Raw genomic sequence first — 13,782 nt, 5'->3', positions numbered from 1 at the left:
TTAACACTACTATGCTGATACTATTTACAAATGTACTGTTAAAAAGATTTCATATTGTATCTTACTGCGGCATTTTATAGCAGCAGAACTGAGTATCAACGCTGTGGTCATGTGTATATCTGCAGTCCATTGTCAGCCAACCTGTTTTGTGCCTCTTTATCTGTTAAAAAGATTTGAGTTGCACTGCTGTGGATAAAGAGGAGTTAAAGAGATCCCATGTGTGAGCGTGTCTTTCCACATCCGTTACACTAGCACAGAGTTCTTGCACCATTTTGTGTTGATGTAAACACACAAGCCGCCACCACGAGTCTTACCGCACAGAGCTGCATTTCTGTCGGCGTGAAACGAGGCTAGCCCGTCTAGCTAAATAGCGGCGTCCGGTTCTCTGTCGCTGAGCCATGTCTCCGTGGAAACAAAGACACAGCAGTCTCTAACCTCACGCTGTGTAGCCTGCTGGAGTTGGATGTAGTCCAGTTAATTGTCCATGGAGCAGACGTTAGATAAGATGATGGACGGGAGAGCCGGCCGGCTAGGGTTTGTTTTTAGCCTAGCACAGACTCCCGCCCGCTTGCCGAGCTTCCGCTTCTTCGCGCACCGCTTCCGATGACCCTTCCTCCGGCCTCCAGCATCAGGCTACGCCGAGGCTTCGAGGCCTGGTTAACGCAGCAAGCCGAGGTCGCGTAGCTTTTCCCGCAGCTCATCGTGGATATCATTAACCGGGTTATTTAGGTTGAAAAGTGTCTGGCTGTTGTAAGTACGGACACCAGTTGCGACAATATCCATACACAGAGTAAAATTAACGCGCTACACACAAAACGTAAACAACGTAGCACCATTTTGGCTCCGGAGCGGCCGCTGCGTGTACTGCCCCACCGCCATCTTGGATCCCCAAGATGATCTCTTGATTTCTACTTTACCTTTATTTCTAGGACCGACTAGGAGTGTTCCTTCGCGTATTGCAAAAAAGCTCTCTACATGTTGGTGAAGGCTTTGCTGTCTACCCATGAATGCCCTGGCGGCAATGGGTACTAACCATTTAAATGCTGAGCAGAGTGCACCCGACCATCAGCAGGAGCCTTAGGCGGTGGAGCTCCGACTAGGCTTGTATCTGGCAACAATGCTCATCATACTCTGGCTGTGTGGCCTGTCTTTCCACAATGATAACAGACAAAGCTTGGACCCTGGTACGACCTTGGTCGGCTGCATAGGCAATTGGGAGGCAGCGGGTGCAGGGGCAATTCCGAACTCCAACTGCGATAAACTTATTTATTTGTTCTTCCTGAATTAGAGATAATTTCCTAACTATTTCTGTCAGCTCTACTAGCTCAGATGGATTTCTCGATCGGTCCACTTTAGTGGTTCCAGCCTCTCCTGCAGCTACCTGCACCTGGGTGTATGTCTTGTTCAATTTACTCTGTGTATGGAACTTTGTGGTTTCTCTAGCTAGATTTCTTACCTCTGCCTGCACATCTCCGAAACTCCAGCGCCTTGGAGCTATCGGTGCTATCCTCTTATTCAATTCAATTCAATTCAATTTTATTTGTATAGCGCTTTTAGCAATTTTTTATTGCCGCAAAGCAGCTTTACACAGTCAAAAGAATTATTTAAGTTTGTATGAAATGTGAATTTGTATGAATCAAAATGGTCAGTTTGTCCCTGGTGAGCAAGCCGAGGGCGACAGTGGCAAGGAAAAACTCCGAGATGGTAATAGGAAGAAACCTTGAGATTAACCAGACTCAACAGGGAACCCATCCTCATTTGGGTGAAACAGAAAGCAGTAAATGATCTGCATTTATACAGTGTGTAGGGTGTGAGGCAGTTCAGCTATAATAGCTGATGTTAATTGATGTTAATATGGAGTCCAGGTAGTTATTGAAGGCCCAGGTAGACTTGTAAGAAGTTCCAGTCCTGAACTATCGAACTGTCAAGTCCCCAGAGAAACAGTTGCCAACACCAGTCAAGGCCAGAACCATTTTCTAGGTAGAGAGAATCATTCCCAGACACCAGACGCATCCCAGAGAGACACACGGGGCATCCATGTGACGAGATCTTCAGCCAGAAGCGGGGCACCAGGATTGGTCAAACAGGTCCGGAGGGCAGAGGGAGACTGGATCACTGGCAGCTCAGGAACGACATGTGTAGCTCGACAGAGAGAGAGAAAGAGTGAAAGGGGGAGACAGGAGGAGAGAGGAAAGAGAAAGAGGAGGGGAAAGAGAAGAAGAGGAGAGATGGCAGTTAGGTATGGTCACAGTCACACAATGTATAATGTGAATGTATATTAACTGTAGAGTGCAAGCAGAGACTCTGGCAGGACTAACTATGACATCATAACTAAAAGGGAGAGCCAGAAGGAAACACAAACATAAGGGGGAACTGAGATGTAAAGCAAACAATCACCTCACCATCAGCAAACCTGAGTGATCAATGAGAGTGAGGAAGACAGCATCCAAACATACCAGTTCACCATAATACTCTACGTCCATGAGTCCCCCAGATCTGCTCCTTTACCTAAGGCTAATCTATTTATAAAAATGCTTGGCTAAATAAATAGGTTTTTAGCCTGGACTTAAACACTGAGACTGTGTCTGAGTCCCGAACACTATTTGGAAGACTATTCCATAACTTTGGGGCTTTGTAAAAAAAAGCTCTGCCCCCAGCTGTATTTTTCATAATACGCGGTACTGACAAGCAGCCTGCATCCTTTGATCGAAGTAGGCGTGGCGGATCGTAAGACACTAGCAGTTCGCTCAGGTACTGCGGCGCGAGACCATTTAATGCTTTATATGTCAAGAGTAGTATTTTAAAATCAATGCGAAATTTCACAGGGAGCCAATGCAGTGAAGATAAGATAGGGGTAAAGTGCTCATATCTTCTGGTTCTAGTGAGGACTCTCGCTGCTGCATTCTGGACTAGCTGAAGCTTATTTATGCATCTAGCTGAACAACCAGACAGTAAGGCATTACAATAGTTCAACCTAGAGGTGATAAAAGCATGAACTAGTTTTTCTGCATCGTTTAGCGACAATAAATTTCTTATCCTGGCAATATTTTTGAGGTGAAAGAATGCTATCCTGGTAATATTATCTACATGAGCTTCAAATGAAAGGCTGGAATCAATAATCACACCAAGGTCTTTCACTGTTGCATTTGATGGAACAGAAAGGCCATCTAAAGTTACGGTGTGATCTAAAATTTTACTCCTAGCTGTATGCGGTCCTATGACTAGAACTTCTGTCTTATCCGGATTTAGCAGAAGGAAGTTAATTAGCATCCAATTTCTTATGTCCTGCACACATTGCTCAATTTTAGTAAGCTGTTTTTTCTCATCAGGTTTTGCTGAGACATATAACTGTGTATCGTCAGCATAACAATGAAAACTAATACCATGCTTACGGATTATGTTGCCCAAAGAAAGCATGTAAAGAGAAAAAAGCAGTGGACCTAAAACTGAACCCTGCGGAACGCCAAACTTCACTAGAGAACATGCAGAATAATCACCATTTAAGTCTACATACTGATAACGATGGGTCAGATAGGATCTGAGCCAGGAGAGGGCTGTACCCTTCATTCCTACTACATTTTCTAATAATCCTATACATCAGTGAGACCCCTCATAAAATGGCAGGTTAGTTTACTATCTCGGTCTTGGAAAGGCCTACCTCCTCTCTGCTTTTCCTCTACTGTCCACAGCTTCGCCTCCAATGCTATGGCGTAGGAGCAGGCTGATTTCCCTGCCTTCTGGGAACGTTTGTAGAAGTCAGTCAGCAGGTCGAGGAAACCTCAAATGTCACTGTATTTGGCTCGTAACTCCTCGAATGCTTTTTCAGGGGTCTGGTCATGGGGGTGGAGGTTAAGGAAAAGATTTCAGGCTTCTCCCCCTAGGTGCCACACTACAGTGCTGAAATGTAGGTGGACAGGGAGCTTGATTTCCTCTAAAAGATATTGTATGAATCCAGTCCTCCACTAACATTTCACAGTCTGGACTTCCTGTGAAGACTTGTACATTTTTTACTTGATGTGTTTCCATGAAACCACCATAGGCTGCCAGTGGAGGGTGCTGGCTGTTCTCTGCTCGAGTATGTTGGTGTGGGGCTAATATTTGCATTTGCTGGGGGGACAGATGTACGAGGGTACCCGCTGCTGACTCAGCTGATGCGGTCCTCAGTTTGGGTGTGGCTAAGTTAGGGTCCCAGTGACTAGCGGCTGGGGTCATCAGGGCAGTCTCACCATAGCCTGTAAATTGGGTATGTTGAGCTGAGGCTTCTGGGGGGCGTACTCGAGGGGTGTAACCAGAAGCTCTCTGGTTTACACTCACATCCGCTTTGGCATGGCTCTGGAGGCTTTGTGCTGGCACAAAAGGAGTAAACAAATAACCAGCAAAAGTCTGAGAGCCGGGCCTACTAGACTGTGTAGGGTATGGCGATGCAACAGGACAGTGCTCAAGCGAGGGCTGTACCAATGGCATTTCAATAGGGACTTGCTGTGTAGTGCTTTGCCTAGACTTAGCCCCCAAGTGGCCTGGGGGAATGGCAATCGCGCATGTCGGCCGCCCTGGCCGCCCCTGCACCTGGACTGTTTTCTGGGCCGTTATTGTAGCACGAGGGCGTACATTTGCTGAGGCCCCAGGTGCTGGGTGCATTTGTCCCTGGGCGGGTGTTACATACTGGTCAGCATAGAACAGGTTCGTTGGGGGTGGTGGAGTATGTTGGTCGGAGGGCCAGGACAGATCCCTCATATGATGCTCAGCCATCGGTATGAATTGGGGTTCACTGGCAAAGGAGCACTGCATGTGGTTTGTGAGGTTTGTCTTTGCCTTAGCTATTTGTAATGGGATTTGTAATAATATTAACAAATATTTAATATTCAATGTAATAGAGAGTGTGCTAAGTGAAAACAGACTAAATGGCTGCTTCCGTAACACATTGTTATTCATGTTTAAATAAAAGAACAAAACACATTATTCATCTCATTCCATTTGCTTTCACTATTTTAGCAGTTTAAACACAAAAACATATCACCAAATTGAACATTAGTGTGCATACATCAAAAGTATTTTACATTTAACTTCCCGCTGCTCTTAACATGACTTACCTACAGCATTGATAACATTAACTGAAGCCAAAATAACTATCTACGGGTATATCAGTACTACGGCAAGTCAAGAGGCTCAAACTCTACAAAATAAATTGGTGTACAGAAATGCTTATAGTGACACCTAGTGGGCAACTCAGTTCACTGCCCTATACACCATCGTTCAAAAGTTTGGGGTCACTTGCAAATTTCTTTGTTTTTGTTTAGTGATTTATTTTACACCAATACATTCTACAACAATACTGGGGATTTCAAAACTATAAGATAACACATATGGAATTAGGGAATTACGTAACAACAACCAGAACAACAGTTAGTTGTTATTTTAAGACACAGAGGTCAGCCTTTCTGTAATAGTTCTTGCAAGAACAGTATTGGCAAGTGCATTTGCAAAATCGGTCAAGCACATAATGAAACTGACTCTCATGAAGGCCATCCTAGGAGGGCGAGACCAAAACCTACCTCTGCCGCAGACGAGAAGTTCATTTAAAGTTATTAGCCTGAAAAATGACCAATGACCAGCACCTCAGATTAGAGCCGTTATGAAGTCTTTACAGAGCAGAAGTAGCAGAAACATCTCACCATTAACTGTTCAAAGGAGATTAATGCATTTTTTGGACGCCTTCAGCATTCCTTTACAATTTAGAAAGAAATAAAAATCAGGAACGATTACACACACACACACACACATATATATGTTTTCCACATCTTTCTTCAATGTTATTTTTTTAAGGACTGCTTGGTATATTTATCTTTTACTTTAATGGTTTACGGGATGCTTAAGGTTATGCACATAAAAAATATAAATAGAGGTACTTTTTGTTGGTCAAGACTGCACAATCTAACTGCCTAATTACAGTATATCTTCTCTTTAGTAATCTGTTGGATGTAACTAATATGGACTTGTATAGTAAAACACCAGTGTGAGTCCTCTACATTGATCGATAAAAAACCTCAGCTTAACCCATTCTGAGTGGACATCATCCTGGAAGTGTGGTGATGGATAAACTGGCCAACATGCCTCAGGCCTTCAGTGTCCTTTTTGGACTGATGTATGCTCTGCACATGGACTATTATTAAACCTCTGTTTAAATAATAAACAGGTTTATAAGACATGTTCTTGAAATTGATGTTTGAATTTAAAGATTTAATAAAAATAAATTATTACTTTAACTTAAGATATTAAGTGGTGTGATTGGGTAAAGCAATTGATATTACAAATGGTTTTAGGTTAAATCAAGTTGGAATTAAGTGCATTAAACCTTAAGTATCTAAGTGGAATAGCTGGGCAAAAAATTTATATTATAAAAGATTTTAAGTTGAATAAACTAAGCATTTAAAATAACCTTACTTAATTTTTCATTACACATTACCTTTTTTTTTAAGCAACTGGTTTCCTCAAATTTAAGGAAATTCAACTTGTCTGGGCTTACAGTGCAGAGATGCTGAAAAAGGCCCAGCAGAGACTGCGCTCCCTGAGAATGCTCAGGAAGAACAACATCTCCCAGAGACTGCTGGTGTCTTTATATTGTGTGTTACAGCAGCTTCACTGTGGCCCAGAGAACGGCACTGCAGAGGGTCATCACAACTGCCCAGAAGATCATTGGCTGCCCTCTCAGCAACTTGGAAAACTTACACAGTCCCCCTTCCTTAAACTAGCCAATAAAATTCTAAAAGGACAATTCACATCACATCCACATCAACTGTTTGATTTACTGCCGTCGGACAGACAGTATAGAACATTAAGAAGCAGTATATACTGTATAAAAACAGTTTTTATCCTATTGCAATAAGTGTACTAAATGCTGCTATAAAAAAGTGCAAATAATGTGCAATAAGATTCAAATATTTAAGCATTTCCTGCAATTAATGCAAATTATGCAATAAATGCAAAAATTTGTGACTGTGGATCATGCAATAGCAGAATGTGTGCTTTGTGAGTGTGTGGGTCTGTGATTGTATTTCAAGGTTTGTTTGTTTTTGCATTGAGGGGTGGCACTTTTAATTTCGTTATACTTTTTTGCTATGATAATAAAGACTATTCCTTTCTATTAAAATGTAATTATGAAAGTACATGATTCTCTCAACATGCTCATGAGAGCACTCTCAACTGCTATTTAAAATCTATAAATGCCTTCAAATATTTTTGTAACATTGTGGATATTTTAATTTACAAAGATGACACAAGCCTTTGCATCCAAGTGTTTCATTTAACAGACCTATATTTGTTAAAATTAAAAAGAATACATATTATAATACTTTTAATCTAGTATTAATATTAATAATCTCATGAATATGAATTTGGTTTTTATCCAGAAATAAAGTTTAAACACCAAATTAAAATAATTGTTTGTTTTACAGTTGTAACCTAGAATGTTTTTACAATGAAATTAATTAAATGAGTTTGAATTTGGCACATAAGATGTTCATTTAATTTTAGATATTTCCTGACATTCTTTGATAATGTGTGCCAGTAGTTGTGAATATATATATATTTAATTCTTATTTAAAAATTCTATATAAATACATAAAATATCTAAACAAATATTGTCCATATATGATATGATCTATTACAGTACAAATTGTGTTACATCATTAATATGATTTCTATAATTGTATAAATTATATATAATAGCAAAATTGTGCCCATCAAGAGTGAAAAACAGCTATTTATGAAAGAACATTGATTAATTCCGAGTCTTTTTGAAATATCCGCAAAGTTATAATTAATTTAATGCACTTCCTAAACCACGGGTAAAACAGACCATAAATAAATGGATTAATGCTGGAGTTAAGATAAACCAAGATCATGACCTTACGAAATGCATCTGCTGGTATTTTAATGACATTTCCAAATATACTGCAAAGGAAATATGGGAGTAAACAGGCCAAGAACACAGACACTAAAATGCCAAGGATTTTAGCTGCTTTTCTCTCAGATTTAACTGAGTGTGAGGAGCTTTTCTGTGTTTTTGGCTGTGTTTGATTATTAAGCTCCCTGATAGCAGTGGCATGTTTCTTAGCAATTACAAAAACCAGAGTATACAATATGATTATGACAGAAAGTGGAAATATTAACATTATTACAAGGTCAATTATAGTCCAGGCCTCTTTTAGAAAGTAATAGCACTGTCCAGGACAAATTAAATAATTTGTGAAGTTTCCATTAAAATAATAGAATGCTATGTTATATGCCAGACACACAAACCAGTTACAATAAACTACAGTGCACATCATCTTCCTAGAGATTTTGTTTGTGTAAAGAAATGGCTTTGAGAGAGCGAAATATCGATCCACGGAGATCAGAGCAATATTATAGATAGATACAAGAAAAAGGAGACCACCAATTAACCATACACCAGTACACAAATCTCTTCCAAAAATCCAGCATGATTCAATCGTCCAGATCAACATTGACGGCAGTAGTAGAGTGCCAATGAGAAAATCTGACACAGCCAGAGAGAGCACAAGTGTGTTTGTTGGTGTATGAAGGTGTTTGAAATGAAAAACAGAGATGATGACGAGCAGATTTCCACAAACTGTTAGAAGAACCACAGCAGCTGAACAAATGTAGAGTAAGATGTAAACTGCAAGAGATACAGTTCTCTCTGGACAGGAGAAATGCACACAGCGATCAGACTGAATAAACTCTGTCAGGTTCATGAAGACAATTTTTACATATACTAAATCTAATAAAAACAACTCCAAGCAGTAACCCATAGTATTTATGTCTTAGAAGCTGATCACGCCCACATGCTTAGATTACATCTCAAAATACATGATGTCATGTCATGTTGTTAAAAAAAAAATGTGTGTAGGTTTGTGCTTGCACCTGTTATTTAACCCACTCTTCATTTGCATATTCATTGACCGGACAAAAAAGTCACACTGGATTTTCATTGTGTAGGGTTTGAACTCTGGGTTCTCTCAGGTGAATCGAATCTTTTAGGATTCTGGTTATTTTTATTTATTATTATTTTAATTGCGACAATGACAATTGTTAAAAGTTCTATACAAATAAAATTTATTGAATTGACTCCACCATTTTAACAGGTTAGTATGATACAGCTCAGTGCCTTTGCGCTTACTAGGCTGTTGCAGACAATAGTTCACCGACCCAATTTTTTTCTTGACGGTGAAGGAATCTTGCCAATAGGCCAAGAACTTGCATGTAGCACTGGGGAGGAGCAGCAGTATGTGATCACCCACTTTAAACTTTCTTGGCTGAGCCAGCCAGTCGTAGGCGCACTTCTGTCTTTCCTGTGCCCCCTCCAGGTGCTGTTGTAAAATAGGAACAAAACTTAGTCTGAAGCTTTTGCACAAACTTAATTACAGACCTGAACGGTAAAGGCTGCTCCTCCCAGGCTTCCTTAGCCAGGTTAAGCAAAGCTCGGCTGGCGTTTGAATAGCAGCTTGAAGGGCGTGAAACCCATGGAGCTGTACAGTGTTTCATGTACTGCAAACAGGACATGTGGCAACATTTGGTCCCAGCTGCGGCTGCTTTTGTCCACCACCCTCCGTAGTATATATTTCAGAAACTGATTAAAATCTTTAAAGTGCCCCTATTATGCCATTTTTGGGGTTGCTTATATTGCTTAATGAGTCTCTTATAACAGGTTTACATGTATGCAAGGTCAAAAAACACTTTAATTTTCTAAAAATAGATTTAATTTCACATCATTTCTAAACGATTCGTAAACAACTCGTGTGAAGCAGTTTGAAGATTCAGCCTGTCTAAACCCCTCCTTTCCGTTAGCCCTCACTGCTGTGATTGGTCAGATGGCGCGGTCCTTTATGATTGTTCTACCACTACAGCGTGTGTCGGAAAATGAAAAGCCATAACTAACCAACAGCCCCTGGAGAACTGTCAATATATAGAAAAGATGGCGTCAGTTTTACTGTACCAATTTGAGCTGGAGTCTGATGATGAAACCGTTGAAGTGGCACATCGCAAGCACGACTGGAGCAGGACGTTTCACAGCGCAGGATACAGCGTCTTTTTGACATGATGTAACGTTAATCCCGAAGGAAATAGTACTGTTTGTGGGCGGGCAAGTTGTTCGAGACGTAGAACGTGGGCGGACATAATGCAAATATGTTACGTAGTGTCGTGGATCCGTGACAGAGAAATATTAGAATTGCAAACGACTCGTTAAGGCGAATGTGAGCCAACTCTTTTTTTTAAGAGACAAAAACTTCATTTATCATGCACTGTCGGCATCACAACTTTGCAAATAGTTTATGTTCACATACAGCTACATGACACTGCATGGAAGATCATATTTAAAAAAACATAATAGGGACACTTTAATGAGTCCATCGAGGGTGGAGATGAATTCTGCTGATATTCTAGCGGGTGGATCTGCCTAAACTACACACATCACACATTAGCTTTGACATAAAATACATAAAAGGTGTAAAAGGGGTTAAAGGGATAATTAGCCTTAATTTCGGTTTCTGCATCACTGTCATTTTCTGGCAGTTTCTGCGCGATGTCCGCTTGTTTAGGCTAAGTCAGAGCTTAGACAGATACTACTCACCTGATATGGTGTGCCGGCCTTTTAAAAGGCTGCACGGATGCTGAGTGGCGAGATTGTTGATGTGCTTCCAGCCCAGGAGAGTTCTGATGGCCCACGCCCTAAGCACAGTGTGCGTGTGTGTATGTGAGAAGCACTGCACTGATACACTCACAAGTACAGTGGAGCCTTGAAAATAAATATAAATTTTTATATAAATATATATTGTCGGGGCCGCTCGGTAGGCGAACCTAGTCGGGGACAGGGCTACCCATCGCGGCTAGGCCTCGACCCAGCCTCCGAGGCCCTCGACGCCGAGGCCAGGGACCGTCGGACTTCCGCTGCAACGTTCTTAGGCCTGAGGACAGTGTACCCCAGCAGCCGTTAAACGAGCTTCGGGGGGCGCCGAGGGGAAGCTGCCTCCCACAGCTGTTTTTGTTTTCCCAACTGCTGGATTTAACTTCCGGTCGGGACGTGTAGGAAATCGCGCGGGTGTGTACGTGAACTGTGGCCTGGACGACATTTCGCTGCTGCGCTGTGGATTATTGGAGCGCGGCGAGCGCAGTTGTATGCTGCCGGACCCGGCTTTGAACATTCGCACCGTGCCGGGGAGTTATCTGAGGATACGGGCCTGTCGCACAGTGCGAATACAAGTAGGTGCAATCATTCTTTCTCATCCATTCTTTGTGGCAGATATTGAGGATGATTGTATCTTGGGGTTAGACATTTTGCAAAGGTGGGTCCGGTACTAAATCTCGCGGACGGGACTCTGCGCGGTAACTTCGGGTTAGCTAGGTTGCTAGTGCCCAAAGCGCAGCCGGACGTGTTAGTAGCACGCACCAGGGGGGCGGAACTTCCGGTGTAACGCAGCTTTTTGTGGTAACGCAGCTTTTGTGCGGCTACATCCGAGACGCCTCCCATTAGCTATCGCCGAGCAGAAGCTGCGTGAGATGGCCGACTCGGGCGTCATAGAGCCAGCATCTGGACCGTGGTCTTCGCCGGTTGTGCTTGTGCGTAAGAAGGACGAATCGTGGCGGTTTTGTGTGGATTACCGGCGGTTAAACGAGGCAATGCGCAAAGATTCTTATCCGTTACCGCGAATAGATGATGCGCTTGAACACGTTGCGGGCTCGGCCTGGTTTAGCTCGCTGGATTTGCGTAGCGGGTATTGGCAAGTAGAACTCGCCCCGGAAGCACGTCCTAAAACTGCGTTCTCGATCGGGCAAGGGCTATGGCAATTTCGGCGCATGCCATTTGGCCTATTTACGCTCCAGCTACGTTCGAACGCTTGATGGAGAAAGTATTGGCAGATATTCCTCGCAACCGGTGTGTTGTTTACTTAGACGATTTACTGGTGCACGGCAAGGAATTTGAGGTCGCGCTAGCTAACCTACGGCAGGTATTTTTAGCCATCAGGCGGGCGAACTTGCGGCTCAATCCCAAAAAGTGTCAGCTGTTGCGGCAAGAGACCGTATTTTTGGGACACGTGTTTAGCACCCAAGGGATTGCCACCGATCCGGCCAAAATTGCTGCCGTACAGAATTGGCCTGAACCGTTAAATGTGTTGCAGCTACGCACCTTTCTCGGGTTAGCCTCGTACTATCGCCGGTTCGTAAAGGATTTTGCCACGATCGCCAGCCAGCTGCACGGGCTCACGAGAAAGAACCAGCCATTTCGCTGGGACTGGGTGCACGCAGTTACAGGAAGCTCTGGTCACGTTGCCCGTTCTCGAATATCCTGACGTATGTTTATCCTCGACACGGACGCAAGCGATGTAGGGCTGGGGGCCGTTCTGTCTCAGGTTTCCGAGGGCAAAGAGCGTGCTATCGCCTACTTCAGCCGCGCGTTGTCTGGACCGGAGAGGAACTACTGCATCACGCGGCGCGAGCTGCTAGCGGTCGTTGCGGCTCTAAAACATTTTAAGCCGTATTTATATAGGCAGTCTTTCTTGCTGCGGACCGATCACGCTTCGTTAGTGTGGCTGCTTAGCTTTAAAGAGCCTGAAGGGCAGTTAGCGCGCTGGCTCGAGCGGTTGCAAGATTACGATTTAATCATTCAGCATCGAGCGGGGAAACTGAATGCTAACGCCGATGCTTTATCCCGCCTACCGTGCAGCAACGAGCGTTGTCGGTACTGCGAGAGGGTGTAAGCGCGCGCGGGTGATTACGACGTTGAGCACTCTCCCGAACCCGAACCTCCCTGCGCAGTCCTCCGGAGCCCCCGTCGGTAACCAACCATCCGAGCCGGCGTGCAGCCGAGTTACTGCGGTGCCTGGACTGTGAACAGTTAATCGCCGAGCAGGAGAATGATCCGGCTCTGCAGCAGGTACTAGGTTCGGTTAAAGCGGGCCGGAGACCGGAGTATACCGCGGCCGCCCACCTGGGCCCACCTAGGGCCTACTCTATCGCCACTGGGAACGGCCGTGCAGCGCTGGCGAGTATTTTAAGCTGCTGGTGCGCGGACTTTGCGGGCACGTGTGTTAGGGATGGTCCATGAGCACGGGGGCGCGGGACACTTTGGCGTAACGAAAACTTTGCGGCGGCTGCGCGCTCGTTTCTACTGGCCGGGCTGTCACACTGATAACGAACTCTTTGTGCACAGATGCGACGTCTGCACGGCAAAGAAGGGCCCTACCCAGCGCTCGCGAGCACCCCTGCAAGACTTTCGGGTGGGGGCATCTATAGAGCGTATGGGCGTGGACATTCTCGGGCCGTTTCCCATCTCCGATCGCGGGAACCGGTATGTGCAGGAGTCCTCACAGCTGACGCCAGCGGCGTTAATGTTCGGTCGCGAATTGCGCACGCCCGTGGACCTTGTGTTCGGTTCCCCTCCACAAGTGGATTTACCTACGAAGCCGGGGTTGGATTATTTTTGTTCGCTCAAAGACAAACTGTTCCGTGTCCACGAGTTGGCGCGTAGACACTTGCCGGATGCTGGTGTTAAGCAGCGCCGCGTGTATGACACCCACAGCTGGGGACGAGACTTTGCTACTGGGGAGCAGGTTTGGGTGTATTCCCCCGGAAGGAAAAGGGGGCTTTCGCCTAAGCTTATGTCTCACTGGGTGGGGTCCTGCACGGTACTGGCCCAGCTCTCCGATGTAGTCTACCAGGTGCGGTTGACGGGACGGTCGCGAGTGGTCGTGCTCCACCGGGACCGTCTCGCTCTCTATCAGCCCA

At 44.3% G+C, this 13,782-nt stretch overlaps 1 protein-coding gene across 1 annotated transcript; it reads right to left on the bottom strand.

Annotated features, from left to right (window-relative positions):
• Nucleotides 1-7,760: 7,760 nt before the first annotated feature.
• Nucleotides 7,761-8,753, bottom strand: LOC128545331 (trace amine-associated receptor 13c-like). Its single transcript, XM_053515511.1, has one exon. The coding sequence runs from the start codon at nucleotides 8,751-8,753 to the stop codon at nucleotides 7,761-7,763; it is 993 nt and encodes a 330-aa protein (XP_053371486.1).
• Nucleotides 8,754-13,782: the final 5,029 nt, after the last annotated feature.

The sequence above is a fragment of the Clarias gariepinus genome, chromosome 2 (assembly GCF_024256425.1).
Source record: "Clarias gariepinus isolate MV-2021 ecotype Netherlands chromosome 2, CGAR_prim_01v2, whole genome shotgun sequence".
Classification (NCBI taxonomy): domain Eukaryota; kingdom Metazoa; phylum Chordata; class Actinopteri; order Siluriformes; family Clariidae; genus Clarias; species Clarias gariepinus.
The sequence above is the reverse complement of the archived record's forward strand: the minus strand, read 5'-3'. Positions and strand labels throughout refer to the sequence as shown.